Source organism: Oryx dammah, unplaced genomic scaffold (assembly GCF_014754425.2).
Source record: "Oryx dammah isolate SB20612 unplaced genomic scaffold, SCBI_Odam_1.1 HiC_scaffold_6, whole genome shotgun sequence".
NCBI lineage: Eukaryota > Metazoa > Chordata > Mammalia > Artiodactyla > Bovidae > Oryx > Oryx dammah.
In genome coordinates this window covers 32,810,209-32,828,607 of record NW_024070190.1, presented here as the reverse complement: position 1 = coordinate 32,828,607, position 18,399 = coordinate 32,810,209, and the positions used below count along the sequence as shown (strand labels likewise).

Genomic DNA, 18,399 nt, shown 5'->3' with positions numbered 1-18,399 from the left:
GTCACTCAGTCATGTTTGACTCTTTGTGACCCCATGGACTGTAGCTCTCTAGGCTCCCCCGTCCCTGGGATTCTCCTGGCAAGAATGCTGGAGTGGGTTGCCATCTCTTCCTCCAGGGGAATCTTCCTGATCTAGGAATCAAACCTGGATCCTCCTGCATTGCAGGCAGATTCTTTACTGTCTGAGAGACCAGGGAAGCCCCAGTAAAGCACTTATTCTCATTTTAAAGAATAATAATAAAGGAAACAATCATGTATCTACCACCTGGGTTAGGAAATAGAATATCTACCCCCAACCCCATGTTCCCCACCCTGGTAACATCTCCTTCCCTTTCCTCTACGGATACTACTCTACTATCCTGATTTTGGAGAATAGTTATTCCCTTGCTGTTTAAGAAAAAAATTGTGTTACCACCTATTTGTGCATCCCCAATTTTAGTTTTATTTTTCAACTTGCTACAAATGGATTTATATGTATTTTTTTAACCATTAAAAAATTGAAGTATAGTTAATGTATAATGTTAGGTTTGTTCCTGGTATACAGCAAAGTGATTCAGTTACATGTATATACATTTTTATAGAGAGAGAGATTGGAGAAGGAAATGGCAACCCACTCCAGTGTTCTTGCCTGGAGAATCCCAGGGACGGGAGAGCCTGGTGAGCTGCCGTCTATGGGGTCGCATAGAGTTGGGCACGACTGAAGCGACTTAGCAGCAGTAGCATATACAGAGAGATATGCATATCCATTTATATTTCAGATTCTTGTCAATTATCAGCTATTACAAGATACTGAATATATTTCCTTGTGCTACACAGTAGGTCTTGGTTGTTTATTTTACATACAGTAGTGTGTATATGTTAATCCCAGACTTCTAATTTATCCTTCCTGTCCCCACTGTCCCCTTTGGTACCCATTAGTTTGTTTTCTGTGTCTGTGTGTCTTATTTCTGTTGTGTAGATAAGTTCATTTGAATCATTTTTTAGACACCACTTTATACGTGATATCATATGGTATTTGTCTTTGTCTTACTTCATTTAATACGATAATCTCTAGGTCTCTCCATGATGCTGCAGGTGGCATTATTGCATTTTTTTTATGGCTGAGTAGTATTCCATTATACGTATGTACCACATTTTTTTAGTCATTCGTCTGTTCATGGATGTTTAGGTTGCTTCCATGCTTTGGCTGTTGTAAATAGTGCTGTGATGAACACTGAGGTGAATGTATCTTTTTGAATTAGAATTTTCTCCAGATATATGTCCAGGAGTGTGATTTCAGGATCACATAACTATATTTTTAGTTTTTTAAGACACTTCCCTAGTATTCTCCATAGTGGATGCACCAATTTACATTCCCACCAACAGTGTACGAGGGTTCCCTTTTCTCTACACTCTCTCCGGCATTTATTATTTGTAGAGTATTTAATGTTAACCATTCTGTTATATACCTCATTGTAATTTTAATTTGCGTTTTTCTAATAATTAGACATAATGAGCATCTTTTTGTGTGCCTGTTGGCCATCTGTTCATGGTTGATTCATTTCTATTGTTGCATAGTATTTCATTATAGTATAATCAATATTACCACAATTTAGTTATCATACCACTGAAGATAGATATTTGGACTGTTTCCAGAAAATCTGGGACTTTTTTGAAGATTACTGTTACGAACATTCTTGTATATGTGTATTTTGGAAAAATGTCTATTTAGAGCTTCTGCCCATTTTTTGATTGAGTGGTTTGGTTTTTTTAATATTTAAGCTGCATGAGCTGTTTGTATATTTTGGAAACTAATCCCTTGTTGAGTAGCGTCATTTACAAATATTTTCTTCCAGTCCATAGGTTATCTTTTTGTTTTGTTTATGGTTTCTTTTGATGTGCAAAAGCTTTTAAGTTTTAATTAGGTCCCATTTGTTTGTTTTTGTGTCTGTTTATCTAGGGGACAGGTCCAAAAAAATAATGCTGCAATTTATGTCAAAGAGTGTTCTGCCTGTGTTTTCCTCTAGGAGTTTTATAGTATCTGGTCTTACATTTAAGTTTTTAATCCATTTAGAGTTTATTTTGTGTATGGTGTTAGGGAGTTTTCTAATTTTATTCTTTTACATGTTGCTGTCCTGTTTTCCCACCACCACTTATTGAAGAGACTGTCTTTTCGTCATTGTGTATTCTTGCCTCCTTTGTCGTAGATTAATTGGCCATAAGTGTGTGGGTTTATTTCTGGGCTTTCTGTTGTGTTCTATTGATCTATATGTCTCTTTTTGTGCCAGCACCATACTGTTTTGATTACTGTAGCTTTGTAGTATAGTCTGAAGTCAGGGAGTGTGATTCTCCCAGTTCATTCTTCTTTCTCAAGAATGTTTTGGCTATTCGGGGTCTTTTATGTTTCCATACAAGCTAAAATTTTTTTGTCCTAGTTTTGTGAAAAATACCACTGATAATTTGATAAGGGATTGCATTGAATGATTTATATCTGTTTTTGATGGTTTTCCTATATTAGTATTTGTGAGACTCATCCATGTTGCTGCATGTAGTTCATAGTTTAGTTCATTCATTTTCATTGTTGTATAGCATTTTGTTACAGCATAATCAATGCATGATTGTCACAATTTATTTGCCATACCACTGAAGATATTTGGACTGTTTCCAATCTGGGACTTTTTTGAAGATTACTGTTACAAACATTCTTGTATATGACAGATGATCACAAGTGTTAAAGCGTTTTTCTGGGATTTATTCCTAGTAGTGAAATTGGTGGATTCTAAAGAGTATATATCCTTAACTTCCCTAGATAATGTCAAACTTTTTCAAAGAGGTTGATACAGTCTGTGACTCCTAGCAACATTATATGCAAGTTCTTGTTTCTACAGAGCTTGACAGACTTGATATTTAAAAGGTTTTAAATTTATTTACCAGTCCAGTAGGGTTGAAATCTAATTGCTTTCCTTGCACATTTCCCTGATTACTAATGACGTTGTATCCTTTAAATAGTTATTGATTATTTGGATTTACTGTTTTGTGGATGCCTCTTTGAATCTTACACCTTATTATTTATCTGTTTCCTCTTGTAGTTCTGTTAGATTTTGTTGTACATAATTTGATGTTTTCTTACTAGGTACATAATAGATTTTAAATTGTTACATCTTACCTGGTAAGCTACGATTTTTATCTAACAATGCTTTTTGACTTAATATAACATAGCCACATGAGCTTTTTGTTATGAAGTAGGCAAACTATAAATTTTTGGTGAATGAATGACTTAGCTGTTGTAGAGGCAGGAACTTCAGAGCACTCTGCCAAGTCTGTTCTCCAGGCAATAGAGTTTTCTTTTTGGGGGGTACAACTTGTATACAGTAAAGGGCCCCAGTCTTAATTATGTGGGCATATGGATACATGTCCTCACTGCCCAGATCAAGATGTGAGAAGGTCCAGCCTCGCAGCAAGCTCCTCATTTCCCTCCCACTAGATGCCTGCCAAAGGTGGTCACTCTTCTCACGATAGGAGGTTCTGAAGATTTTTCAATGTTGTGTAAATGGAAACATACATTATCTTTCATAAATGTCTTTTTCCCTCCGATGTTGATTGTATCTGTGAATTTCATCCATGGTCCTATGTAGGAAGATTTTTAAAAAATTATTGCTATGCAGTTTTACAGTGTATGAAATACCATAATTTATTCATCCTATAATTGACAAACATTTATGTCTCTATTTTTTGGCTGTTATCAGTGACATTGCAGCATTTTTGAACGTATCCTTTAGTAACCATAAATACAGTTGTTGGGTACGGTTGTTGGGTCACGAGGTATACTGCCAAACAGGTTTCTAAAGTGGTTGTACCAGTTGCTACTCCTGTGTTTTCTTAATATGTAACTTCTGAATTTAGCTTTGGGCAAAAAGTCTTCACTTTTTGTTACCTGCATACTAGACAGTGGAGAGAGCTTTGAGAACTTTGCTGAAGTAATGCAGGTACTTTCAAAATGTGATTACGCCCTTTCTTTTCTCTGCGTTCTTATCTAGTCTGTAAATATTAATAGACATTTGATGGGAAAAACAAGCAAACTCGGTCTTTTTTGAATATTAAAAGTTTAGATTTGTAAAACACCATTTGTAGCAGTTAATTCCGGAGAAGGCGATGGCACCCCACTCCAGTACTCTTGCCTGGAAAATCCCATGGATGGAGGAGCCTGGTTGGTTGCAGTCCATGGGGTCGCGAAGAGTCGGACACGACTGAGCGACTTCACTTTGACTTTTCACTTTCATGCGTTGGAGAAGGAAATGGCAACCCACTCCAGTGTTCTTGCCTGGAGAATCCCAGGGACCGGGGAGCCTGGTGGGCTGCCGTCTGTGGGGTCACACAGAGTCGGACACGACTGAAGTGACTTAGCAGCAGCAGCAGCAGTTAATTCCAAGGCTGAAATCATAATCCTTTGGAACTCTTTGGAACCTAAGTAGGAGTTGTGGAATATTTACACTTCATGCTCGGTAGTGAGAAGACCTGTCTCTTTGGAGACTTTTACTGCAAGGCATTTGAATTCAGTCCTTTGAATTGCATTTTGGCTGATAAGTCTAAAAAGGAATTCATTGATCCTATCTTGAGTTCTCCTCTTAATGGGCTGCTGAGTCTTTGAGAGAGCTGAGGCAAATCGATACTTGTTTCAAATTTTAATGGGACGGAATTGAGGACAAATATGAGAATGCCTTTGTGGCCCTGCTCATGGTTGAGGTGTGTCACAGCCACAGTGAAAGAAAGGCTAGGATTATATTACCTAGCCCTTTTTTTTTGATAAGGTTTTAGATGTTCCACGAATCATGACTGCAGCAGTCAGCAGCAGTCTATCTGGATGACTGAAGTCAGGTTTATGATCTGTAAACATAATTGTTAATAGGTAACTGGTTTAATCTGCTTTTCTTGGAACAGAAGGGGACACTTGCAACCTTCTGATTGAATTCAATTGATGAAGGCAATAAGACGACTTAACATCTGTTTTACAAAACCGAGGAGCAGCTTACTAGTTACCTGCATTTATTAGCATCACCTGTAAGAAAATACAGCATAGGCATGGGAATCAAACTCTGTAAAGCCTCTTAAAGCTCTGCCTCTATGGCTTTGCTTGGAACCTTGCAAAGGTCACTTTTCCTTGCTGCTTATGAAAAGGAAAGGAAAATGTTTATCACCAGAGAATTCACTCATCAGATACTTAGTTAAGTGTATATTATCTGAAGCTGTTTGCTCATTACCTTACTGCATTTAAGATTCACGGCAACCCTTGAATTATTATTTTTCTTGTGAATTTTTTTTGTTGAATTATAACAATGGCATCTGTTTTTGCAGATGAGGAAAATCCAGTTGCATAGAGGTTCAGTAACTACCAAAGGTCATACAGCTTCTAAGTTAGAGCTGAAATTAGAGTAGAAGCCTTTGAACACTATCCAGACTTTCTAGGATACAACAGTGGCCTGTGAAACACTATTAACACAACTCTCAGAGTCCACAGGAGTCGTGATGAGGTATAAGTTCAGGACAGTACTCAGAGGTGAGTGTCCTTTTCAGATATCCTGGATAGTGGCTGGAGTATGTATTCATTAAAAAACACAAAAAATGTTTTTAAAAAATTTTCATTGTTTTAGCAGTTAGTAATTCTGTTTATGAACTCTCAAAATGATACCTTTAAACAGTAGTGATCCTTTCTGTCTAGTTTGTACATAATTACTCTACAGATTTCTTCATTGTTTTTAGACACTTACAGATCCTTTCATTTGGAGCCCAAAGCTTTAATCTCTGTTTTTGGAGTTGCAAAGCTTCTCCTTGCTCTCTTTGGTCATATGGAAACTTTTTTTCAGAAAGACTTTTTTTTTTAAGTCTGCGAATACAAACAATTTAGGTGGTTAGTCTTAGCTGAGAGAACATTTGGTGAACATAAATGGAATTGCTGAGTCATAAAGTTTTTGTTTTTTTTTTCTTTTAAAGTATACAATCCAGTGGCTTTTAGTGTATTCACAGAGTTTGTGAAACCATCACCACAATTTTAGAACATTTTCAAAAGAAACCCCTTACTCTTTAGTAGTAACTTCCTCCCAGCCTCCTGGTCTTGAACAAATACCAGACTACTTTCTGTTGATAAATTTTCTTGTTCAGAACATTTCTTATAAATAGAATTATATACTATGGGGTGTTTTATAATTGGCTTTTTTCACTTAGCATGATGTTTTCAAGATTCATCCATGTTGTAGCTTGGATCAGAACGTCATTCCTTTTTATTTATAGGCGTGAGGCTTTTCCTGAAGAATTTTAAGTAGTGGATATATTCGGTTTTTCTATTTTGTTCTCACCTGCAGGAAACATAGGAGTCTTGGGTTTGCTTTATACAATAGGATAGTTTGTCATATTAGAGGAGTTATTAACCTGAGGAATATAACCCCAGGGACTGGCCTTGAGGATGCCCTGAACCCTTTGTAATTATCTGCGAGATTTTATATTCCTAAGCATTTTTTGATGGGGGAGCATAGGGGACTGAGAACATTTAGCTTTTGTTAAAAGATAATTTCCCCCAGAAGGTAAAGTTGCGACACTCTTACAGGTATGAAATGAATACACTTTTACTTACAGTGTTCAAAAGAGAAGTCCAACGAACCAATACATTTATAGTTTAGGAGTATTAAAATGAATATACAAATAGAGTCAAAACAGTTTCTTCCATAGTGGAGAAGGGAGGTCATTGAACCTTTGCTGGTCATGCAGATATACATTAAGAGCAGTCTGCATTACTATCTTATCTACAGCTTGTACATGTCTGACTCTTTGTAACCCTATGGACTGTAGCCCACCAGGCTCCTTTGTCCTTGGGATTCCCCAGGCAAGGATACTGGAGTGGGTTGTCATGCCCTCCTCCAAGGGATCTTCCTGACCCAGGGATCAAACCTGCGTCTCATTACCACTGAGCCACCTGCAAAGCCCAAACCTGTAAAACAACTTACATATAATCAAGAATCCAATAACTCAGAGGGGTGTCCTTGACATTATATACTTTTTCATTGGAAGCACACATTTTCTCCTACACTTTCAACAGATTATCCAAAAAGTCTGAAAGTCTTCCAAGTATTCATTTAAAATTTAAAGTCTTCAGTTTTAAAAAGTAGCTCCTTCATGACTAGATTTTGAAAGCAGACATTCTAAAAGTGTTTGTATCAGTTGAGGATCAGTCAGAGGCCCAGGGATAAGTCTTTAGTTTATTTTTTTGAACAGTGTTACTTGTTAGAAAGTTCCAGAGAAGTAGCCCTTGTGGTTTACTTAGGTCACACTTTTGGCATGTGTTCAGTATTTCTCCTCTCTAATAGCTGTGTGACTGTTATTGAAGGGAGGGGATTTCTGTAACTAGTTATAATTTGGAAAGTCTAGCTATTTTAACTCTTGACAAAGGTAGGTGGATATTCCTGTTAGTAAAAGAATTACTGGAAGAGAGAAACCTAGATGACTGACTTCTTCCCCAGTTGCTCAGGGAGGTCAAGAATTCTCCTTTTTATGTGAAGAATGTGGGATTATTCCCACTCAGTTCAGTTCAGTTGCTCAGTCGTGTCCGACTCTTTGTGACCCCATGAACTGCAGCATGCCAGGCCTCCCTGTCCATCACCAACTCCCGGAGTCCACCCAAACCCATGTCCATCGAGTCGGTGATGCCATCCAACCATCTCATCTTCTGTCGTCCCCTTCTCCTATTCCTACTAGACCTTGCTTATTATCCAAGGGGTCCTTTCTGGTCTTAAGAGGATGATGAAGTTCTTTTCTCCTTGGACAGGCAACTTTGTGTACACATGCACAGTAAGTCTTTTAGCTACTGACTGTAAGAGACTCTGGGAGTTCATTGCAGATTTGGCAACATTAGGTGCTCAAATTTGTGGAGTGCTTTCCCCCCACATCTGCCCTACTTCCCTCAGCCTGAGGTCGTATTTACCAAGAAAACGCTGGTGGCTCAGTGGTAAAGAATCTGCTTGCCAATACAAAACACATGGGAGATGCCAGTTCGATCCCTGGGTCAGGAAGATCCCCTGGAGAAGGAAATGGCAACCTGCTCCAGTGTTCTTGCCTGGAAAATCCCATGGACAGAGGAGCGTGGAGGACTAAGTCCATGGGATTGAAAAGAGTTGGACACGACTGAGTGAGCACTCACTGTATCCCTCAGTCTGTACCTTTTGCTTGTTGACTTTAGTTGTGTGTATCTCAGTATTCTCTGCTAGGTTGAAACTCCCCATAATGTCTTTTTTGATGTATTTTAGAAGAGCGGTGCTCAGAGTTGACAGTTGACATAATCAGCATCTGTCTTCACTGGATGCCTGCTCCTGACCTAAAGGAATAAAAAGTTTTCAACGACCATTTGGTAGCTGCCAACTTTTAGGAGCTTGAATTTTCTGTGAATGCACTCTTAACAACTGTGTTACATTGCATGGCTGTCTCCTCTGAGGCCAAGATTGTGTTCCAGTGATAGTTGAGGTGCTTTGCCCAAGTAATCTAGTGTTAAGTGTAGGGCAGTCAGTCTTGTCAGGCCTGTGAACTAATCCTGAGAATATATATCTGATTGTTGAGGCTTGACTGGAAGGGAAAGTGTGGACAGTTAAGCGTTTTGAGATGAACTTCTCAGATGCTGGATCATTTGACTTACATAGCGGAATTTTGGGGGAAGTATATGGTTTGCTTTTTACCTCCAAAGAAATGATGACTCATTCCCTTCAAACGTTTCTGTATCAACACAGTTACCCCTGGTTGGTTGGAATAGCTGTTTGGTTTATTGCTCAGTTTCTTTAATGACTCAAGGGAGTTTTCCCTCTGGGCTTGTGATCTGTTTTTGCTGATAAACCTTAATGCCTTTTGAGGTTCTAAAGACAATAGAGTTTTCTTACCTGTTTACTTTGTACTTTGAAGTTTTGCAGAATGTAATCTGAAGGAGAATCAGATTCAGTTAACTTTTTTCCTCCTATTTTTAGAGTAGAATTAAAGTAAGAATAAGCTCTTAACTCTTTGGCTTTCTTTGTTTCAATTTCACACCCTTATTGCAGTCTCAGTCTTTAGAGTATGATTTGCTTTTAAGACATTAAGGCAGTGGGTGGACTGGGTAAAACAGGTTTTTCTTTTCCTCAACAGCCCATTCCTGCTTTAAAGCTCTGACTTCGGGCTCTTGTGGAAAGACTATTGAGTGTTGAGTTGTGCGCTTTTACTAGAGGATTTTGATTATTAGTATCTAATAGTTAGATTAGATTAGATCACTAGTATCTTGCCAAAGAATAAATATTAGCCATGAGCAGGGAATTGATGTGGCTGGGCCCTAGCTTTAACACTTCCAGTTAAGCTTGGTGGATGTCTTTTACCCCCATCTAGTAATATGTTCTAGAGAAGGAAATGGCAACCCACTCCAGTATTCTTGCCTGGAGAACCCCATGGACAGAGGAGCCTGGTGGGCTACAGTCCGTGGGGTTGCCAAGAGTCGGACACAACTGAGCGACTAAGCATAGTAATATGTTAACTCAATTGCTGAGTATTTCTTTTATCAAAGTAGGGGATGAGGAGAGAAGGGGCCATGTTATGGTGTAGAGAAAGGGTTCCTAACCAAGTGAGGATGTCACTGTCACCTGGGGGACATTTTCCAAAATATATATATTTCTGGGCTCCACTCTGTACGTACAGTCCTGCAGGGTGGATTGTTCTGAGAAAAGCTCCTTGGATGATTTTGGTGCCTTCTACTGGTTAGAAGTAATCATAACCATCCTTTCCCTGTAATGGAAAGGATGGTTGTTATTAAGGAAAGAAGCATCATCCCTTTTGGGTCTGGAAATACCTTCTTTGAGTGGTAGTAATTTTTAGAATGCTTCTTCTGGTCTAAGTTGTTAATTAAGAAATTTAATGGGGAAAAAATATCACTGCATAATTAGGAAGTTGATTAAGTGCAGTACTGTTTCTCAAAGAAGTTTTTTGGAGGGGAGAGGGGGAAAGAAGATGTGGATGGTGCCATTATTCAAAGTTTGCTTACAGAGTCATGTTCTCTTGAAGGGATTCAAGGACTGAAAATGGTTAATATCATTGGGGAGATCTGTAGGTCTGTGCTGATAGGAAAGTAATTTGTGACGCAAGAATTCTGAGTTTCTTGGACTTGGATGGACTCTTGTAACTTCATAGTCCTGGCCTCATGAAAATGTTAAGAGAATAAACCCTGAGTATAAAAAGCACTGAGATTGTGTTGAGTGGAACCTTAGTGTTAATTCCTGTGCTGTTACACAACCACATTCTGAATTTAAGGAAGCCAGGAGGGAAATTATTCTAAGACACTGGGTTTAAACCTGAAGGTCATGATCCATTTAGAGGGATGCAGAATCAATTCAGTGGGCCAAGCCTTTAAAAAGAAGGAAGAAAAAGAAAAGAAATATAAGTCTGTCACTAGTAATAAAGTGTAAAGTATTTTGGAAATTTTTGTTTTGTTTTTATATCTTCTGTTGCTATATATGCGAGTTTGTGTTGTAAAATACATTTCTGTGGAACTGCATTGGGACAGTTTGAAACTCAGTCTAAAAAAGCAACAGGCCCTAAATTTACTAGATTTGGCAGACTGCTACTGTAGTGTTCACGAAAGTGTCTTGCTTAGGATTATTGAATAAACCTTTAGATTGAAAATGGGATAAAGAAAAAGAGGCAGTCTGGTTACTTTTATCATTATTTGATAGCTTCTTAAAGTGCTTAATCTTTGAATCTTCACACTAAAGTTGATCTTTTTTCCTTTAATATTATACTTTTAAAAGATTTATGGTATTCTTTACTATCATTTTATATACATTCATTGGGCAAAGTGTTTTGTTTTTTTCCTCTACAAGAATACATTTTCAGTTTTCTAACAAAATGTGAAGGAGAGAATGCTCTTTTGGTGGAAGTTTCACCAGTACCAAGAATATCCTTGCTTAATAGATCACACCGACACCCACCCACAGACACATACACATAGACACTATTTCGTGAATATTCTGTGTCCCTTCTAGATAAAGAAATAGAGGCACAGATAGGTGAAATAATTTGCCTGGAGGTGTACAATAAGCTAGTGGCCTTCGTAGATGACCATTCATAGCTCTTGTATTTCCAGAGACACAGTGTAGAGATTAAGTTGGAATAAATAGAAGCCTCTGTAGCTGTGTGTCACCATATATCCAAGGTATATTCTACCCAGAGTGTAAATTATGGAAAGGAAATTCCTGGAGTGGCACTGGATTGTGATGTGTTTAGCACTCCTCTGCCTGTGACACTGAGAATAAGGCTGGAAAGAGTCCTGGGTACTGTCAGGAGGCTTGGGTTCCTAGCCTCTGCTCTAACTCAAGCCCATCGGATGAGCTTAGGCACCGCGGTCTACTTCAGGGCCTCTATGACATGAAGATGTGGGGTTGGTCTCTAAAGCTCTCCTCAGCATTTAGATCGCATGCTTCCCCAGGGCTGTTTCATTGCGTCAGAATCCAGCCTAGGGTAGGTGTTGTTTGCAAGGCCCCGAGGAACTGCCGCCTCCTTTTCGCTGTCCAAGGAGATAGCAAACATTACCCCCCCAGCCCTTTCATGCAGTGAGCTGCCAGTGTTGTGAGGTGCTTCTTCGTTGAGGACTGAGCCTAGGTTGTTTGTGGTGACCTAAAAGGACCTTGGAATGAGGCCAGGAGGTGTAATTTCTGTGACCAACTAGTTATCTATTCAGAAAACTTGCTAGGACCCGTCCAAGTACGGCAGCATTCTATCATTGGAATAAGAGAATATAGAAATACATCTCCTTAAGAGGTGTTTCTCTGTGCTTAAGGGGATGTAGTCAAAGACTTCAAATTTGCGGATTCCCATTATCTTCTCAGAGCAATTACAAAGAAAGTATACTTCTGCTGAATATAATTTTGTAAACATTAGCAAGGAATGCCTTTGTATTTTAATAGGCTTTTTATGATGGAATTATTAATAGTCAGCATTTGCTGATCCTTTGTTCTTTCCCTAATACTAGTTATGTTACTTTTTTGTTCAGTCAATGCTGTGATAACATCCAGTTATCTTCTGACATTGGTAACCTCTTATTTTATGGGTGAACTAGGAACTAGAATCACCAGAGGGAAAACTGATCTGAAAAGCTGGAATGATGGTTCTCCCATCGTCCCATTCATACACTCTATTTAACCATTTGGTTTTATCACAGCTTTAACACTAGCAGATGTTATGTAATAATCAAAATTGTGACATACCTTCGATGATGGCAGACTCCTCTGATCTTTCTCAGGTCTCAGCCAGCACTGCCACTGCTGTGCAGGATTGATTGTTGATAGCAACAATGGGCTCTAGGGAACGGCCACCAAGAACTGTCGGGGGGGGGGGGGTGTTGCAAATAAGCTGTGTTTCTATGGTTAGCCCTCTGGGGACCCAGGACTTGCCCAGTGCTAATTACTGTATACTACAGCCTAATTGCTAAGGGCATAAATGTTTTCAGCAAACATTAGTTGAGCCACCCAATCCTCCTCCTAAGCTTTCATGCTACTGCTAGAACATGGCATGTAGTTTGCCAACAGGAATGTAAAGCAGCAGCATTGTCTTTTTTGCACAATCTCCACCATCTTCAGCTTCCCTCCCTCTTCTTGCCTACCGCATTAATGCTGTCACTGCTTACCCAGTCTCTCAAACGTGAATTTGAGAATCTGGAATTATCTGTATGCTTCCCACTCCATACTTCCTATGTCTAATAATTTACTAAACCCTGTTTGTTCTACCTCTAAAAATTGTTTTTCAAATTGTGCTGTTTGTTTGGCCCTGATATATAGCTCTTAAGGTCAAGCCCAGTTTATTTCTGTTTTGGACTATTTCAACAATCCTCTTAATTAAAATTTTTTGTCTCTTTAATCTCTGTCCTGTTTCTATTCCTTTCCCATGAAGTTATCTTTAAAAAAAAATTGCTCTCTTGATTAATAACCCATGCATTTCATTTTGTTTTTAATTGTTCTTCAGTTTGCTTTTTTCTTAAACTCTACACCATGTTCTGGAAAATTTTCATTGTGGTTCATTTAAATCTGTCTTTTTAATGCTGCTAAGTATGGGTATATAAAATGTATATATTATAGTTTATTTAACTGTTTCTCTATCAGTAGATGTTTATGTTTGTTTATATTTTTTTCTTTTGCTGTCACAAAGTGTATGTCCTCGAACATGGACATAGATACAAACAGGTAGATACCAAAAATTGGAATTACTGAGTCTAAATGAATGTACATTTAAAATGTTAATGCTGCTGCTGCTGCTAAGTCGATTCAGTCATGTCCGACTCTGTGCGACCCCAAGGACAGCAGCCCGCCAGGCTCCCCTGTCCCTGGGATTCTCCAGGCAAGAACACTGGAGTGGGTTGCCATTTCCCTCTCCAATACATGTAAGTGAAAAGTGAAAGTAAAGCCGCTCAGTCGTGTCCGACTCTTAAGCGACCCCATGGACTGCAGCCCACCAGGCTCCTCCGTCCATGGGATTTTCTAGGCAAGAGTACTGGAGTGGGGTGCCATTGCCTTCTCCGTAAAATGTTAATACATACTGACAAATCACTTACAAAAGTACCTGTCAATTTATGCTTCCAATCTCTGTGCTTTTTTTTTTTTTTAAGCGCATTTTAAAGCTGGACCTAGTGTACTCCCCTAGCCTCGGTTCGCTTGTAACTGGACGTGTTCCCTCATTTACTTGGCCTGTGTCTGCCACTGCCCAGGCCTTTGTTCAGTACAACCTGTCTGCCGGGCACCATGCTAGGTGCTGAGGATGAATTCTGGAGAAGACAGCATACGGTCTCTGCCGTCATCTTGTGTGTGCGCTTACTGCACAGAGCTTTTTGCCATTCCCAGGCTCCTTGATGCATTTGCTGCTATTATTCTCTCTTCTGGGTATGAGTTTTTGTTTTTTCTGCCAAGAGACTTTTATTTGGTCATTCTATAGATTTTATCCTCTGTCTTGTCTTCCTCATCTCCCCACAGGTAGAGGTAGGTAGGCCTTCCTTGGTGATCTTTCTCAGCATCCTTTTTATAGTGCTTATCCTGAATAGTTCTGATAACTCATTTATTTATGCATGTGCCCGTGTGTCTCTGCATGTGCATGTGTGGGCCTCTCTCATTAGATTATAAGCTCAGTAAGGGCAAGCACTTACACTGTTTACCTTGATGTTCCCCCAGCTTAATGCCTTAAACACTGGAGAAGCTTCATAAATGTCGAGGAAGGGAATGAATGGCAAACTAAAGATGAACTTATTTTGTTTGGGGCACTCGGGGCGCCTGTGAATATGGCTGGGATCCGGTCAGTCTTCAGGTACCCAACCGTGCAGGGAGATGAGGATAATGAGTCGACTGCATGGCATGTTGTCATAAGCTCTGTGTTGAGGCACGAGTGAATGCTTGACAAGAGATTTACTCTTATGAGTTGGGTGTTCTGGTGACTTTTCAGAGGAGAGGGTGTTTCTTCTTGCTTGTGCTAGCTGTTGTGAATGATTCACGTCATAAGATACAGTTCGTTGCCTTAAGAGTTTTTGTCAAATGGGGCCTTAGAGCAGAGATGGGTGGACTATGGCCTATGGGGCCACACCTTGCCTGCTGCCTGTTTTTGTATAGCCTGTGAGCTAAGAATGATACTTTAATTTTGCAATTGTTTTTATTAAAAAAGTATTTTGTGATTGTGAAATTACATGAAACTCAAGTTTTAGCATCTGGAATTAAATTTTGTTGGAACACAGCTCCCTTCAAGTCTTCACCCTCTGTTTTGTGGCTGCGTTTGCTGTGGCCGCAGGGCTGAGTAGTTGTGACACAGACTGCTTGGCCTGTAGTACCTAAAATATTTACTCTGTGGCCTTTTACAGAAATAGTCTGCTGCCTTTTGGGTTGTGGTGGTGTTCAGTTGCCCAGTCGTGTCTGACTCTCTGCGACCCCATGGACTGCAGCATGTCAGGCCTTCCTGTGCTTCACCATCTCCGGGAGTTTGCCCAGGTTCATGTTCATCGGTGATGCCATCCAGCCATCTCATCCTCTGATGTCCTCTTCTCCTTCTGCCTCAATCTTTCCCAGCACTGGGGACTTTTCCAATGAATTTTCTGTTTGCCTTTTGGATTAAAGAATGGGAAGAGAAGAGAAGAGGAGAAAGATATATTGAGAGGATTAGTTTGAGTTAAGATAATGGGATGAGTACTTCCCTGGTGGTCCAGTGGTTAAGAATCCACTTCCTGGGCAGGGAATGTGGGTTCAATCCCTGGTCAGGGAACTAAGATACCACACGCTGTGGGGCAGTTCAGACAACGTGCCAGCGACCCAGTGCAGCCGACAGAGAAGATGGTAGGACAGTAAGTCCTGCAGTCTTCCAGAAGTTTCAGAGCTGACATGATGACCCAGCTTAACCTTTTATGTTACAGACAGAGGATCAGAAACTTTGTCAAAGTCCACATGTCTGTTAAGGGGCAGTGTCCACTGCAGTTCCTGGAAGCTTTGCGGACTTTAGAGGATGATAAGATTACTGCTGGGGCAGGGCCACATCATGAATGGCCTTGCCCTTGAAAAAATAAGAGTTGAAAAACAAACTAAGAACAGACTTCCTTTCTCTCTCTGAAAGTAATATTTTTTTTCTTTTGTATTTCTAGAAGGCCTTTGAGCCCTACTTTGAGATTTTGGAAGTATATTCCACAAAGGCCAAGAACTACGTGAACGGGCACTGTACCAAGTACGAGCCCTGGCAGCTGATTGTGTGGAGCGTCGTGTGGACTCTGCTGATAGTCTGGGTGTATGAGTTTGTCTTCCAGCCAGAGAGTAAGTATATTGCCCCTCTCTGTAAAGGTACAGTGGAGTTAACGCCAGCTTTGGAACTCGGGGCTAATGGATTGGGCTAACTTCTTGCCTGGTTGGTTTGGTTCCGATTTTTAAAATCTATTTAGATAGAAAGGGCATTGCCTTCTGACTGGTAACGTTTCAATAGGACTCTGTGTGACTGTAACTGTTTATGTTGATTTTCCTGGATTTGCAATTTACATTAAAACCCCTGAGAGATTAGTCATCATAAGGATCCAGAGTGTGGCTCAGACCCTCTTCACTTTTACTTTCTTGCCTAGAACATAATTGTGTCACCTGGAGTTCTCCAAGCATGGATTTATTGCTTTCATTGTAGGCTTTTTTTTCAATAAACATTATGTGAAATTAGAACAGTACCCATGCAGCGACCATTGGAATGTCTGCTGTGTGTCAGGCACTGCCAGGCTCTAGAGATATCTCTACAGTACAAGTCATACAGGGTCCCTGTCCTCTTGGAATTGAACCTCTGCTGTCAGAAGACAGTACACTTTGAGCTTCCTGGGTGGGGACTCCGGCAGCCAGACTGATGGGAAGAGAAGGCCACTCCTCAGGGAGTGTGGGAACTGAGAAGTTTTTTAGTGATCAGTTTGTCCATCTTCCATCCTTCCTAAGACCCTGCTCATGTTCCCTGCACCCCACCCCCACCCCCTACCACCTCGTCGTGTGCTAGCTCCTTATGAATTCCTCCCCTGTGGGCTGGGTTGGGTAAGTCAATGGTAGGAGAGGTGATGGGTGTTCTGTACACACCCCTGCACCCCTTCCTCACCCATAGTAGGATATCTGAGTTAGTAACATTGATGAGACTTCCTTATCATTTCTCATCTGTTTAAAATTTCCGTTAACTGTTTGCTTCCCTGATAACATCTATTTCAAGGGGCTCTTCAACTGATATTTTTTTCTGTTGTTTTTCTTTTTCCCCTAGGAAAGTCAGCTTAGAGGCCAGATTCTGTTTTATCCCTTTACCATGATGATTAGCCAGCTGTCCGGTAACACTCTGCCACATTGCCAAGTTATAGCAGAGTTAGCATTGTACTTAATTAAAGTAGAGGTGAAATGTTCTCAGTTTCTGCTCCTAGTGCTTGCAAGACTTTCTCATAAATTCATGACAGATTAGACAGACTAACCCTTGTGCTTCATTTGGTCCATGGTTTGGAAACAGACGCAACCCTTGTCCTTCTGCTCAGGCTTATTCCTTTCCTGGGAAGCATTTGATTCAGTGTAGCCCACCATTCTGTCTGTTTCCAGAGGGTTCTAAGGAGTAGCAGTTCTTGCCTTTTTTATTGTGATGAAATATACAGAACATAAAATGTATCATTTTACCCATTTTTAAGTGGAAAGTTGTGACATTAAGAACATTCACATTGTTATGGAGCCATCACCACCATCTTTCTCATAATTTTAGGCTCTGTGCCCATGAAACTTGACCTTCCCACTGCTTTCTCTCCTCAGCTCCTGGCATTCACCATTCTGTGTGCTTTTCCTTTTAAAGCAGCGCATTTGTAAATCTGAGCTACAGATTTGCTTACTCACAATCATAAGCATGTCTTCCTGTTAGAGAAACTATCTATTTACTTGGTCTTGGTCAGAGACCTTGGTCAGACCAGAGTCAAGGTCAGGGACCTTGAGGTTTATATTTCTTCAATATGTTGGGTATTAGCTTTAGGTATTTACTTGTATTTTCCATGGTGCAGCCCACAGTGCCTGTGCCCATTTTGTTTAACCCATAGTAGAAGCTCAGCCATCTGAGGTCCTGCTACTTACTTACCTGCCTTTAGTGTTCAGAAACGAATGTGCGAGCTCTGAGTACACCACGAGGACACTAATACTAGCAGTGTTAATGGTATGTGCCGTCTAAATCTTTGTGAACTCCAAGCCATTGCATGGGTTTTAGTAACATTTTTTCTTACTATAAAAGCAGTACATTTTCATTGTATAAAATCAGGCAATATAGTAAAGCCCTAAGAATGAAATTGAAACCTTGTTACTGAGAGATAGCCGCTGTTTATGTATCTGTATGGCTGTCTGTGGCTTCCCAGGTGGCTCAGTGGTAAAGAGTCTGCCCGCCAGTACAGAAGACACAGGAGATACGGGTTCGATCCCTGGGTTGGGAAGATCTTCTGGAGGAGGAAATGGCACCTGCTCCAGTATTCTTGCCTAGAAAATTCCATGAACAGAAAAGCCTGCAGGCTATAGTCCATGGGGTTGCAAATAGTTGGACACGACAGCAACTGATCCTGCAGGCACCCATCTCTTTCTGTATCTGAATCATACACAATTAATTTCGTAGGCTGAAAATTGCTGAATATTGGCAATTTCATATTGTTTAAATACACAACACACTTTTTATTTTATAACTTCCAACTTGAATTTTAGACACAGATAGAAATGTCTTCCCTCCAGAGATCACGTAATTTTGATAGGATTGCCAGTTTTTTTAGCACCTTGCTCACATTGACCTATTCTGTGTATTAGTGAGCATTGAGTTCCTTTTGGTGTATTGCCCTAGAGGAGTCTAAAGTCTGACTAGTGATAAATTTGCTGATCTTCAAATTCTGGGTACCCTT

The 18,399-nt window shown here is 40.1% G+C and overlaps 1 protein-coding gene across 6 annotated transcripts in view; it reads left to right on the top strand.

Moving 5' to 3' along the window:
- SGPL1 (sphingosine-1-phosphate lyase 1) overlaps positions 1–18,399 on the top strand; it is a 51,351-nt gene that overhangs the window by 7,361 nt on the left and 25,591 nt on the right. For all 6 annotated transcript variants that reach the window (XM_040242539.1, XM_040242544.1, XM_040242543.1 and 3 more), the window contains exon 3: positions 15,631–15,796. In XM_040242539.1, the coding sequence (XP_040098473.1) occupies positions 15,631–15,796 (166 nt within the window). The remainder of the gene's footprint in view (positions 1–15,630; positions 15,797–18,399) is intronic.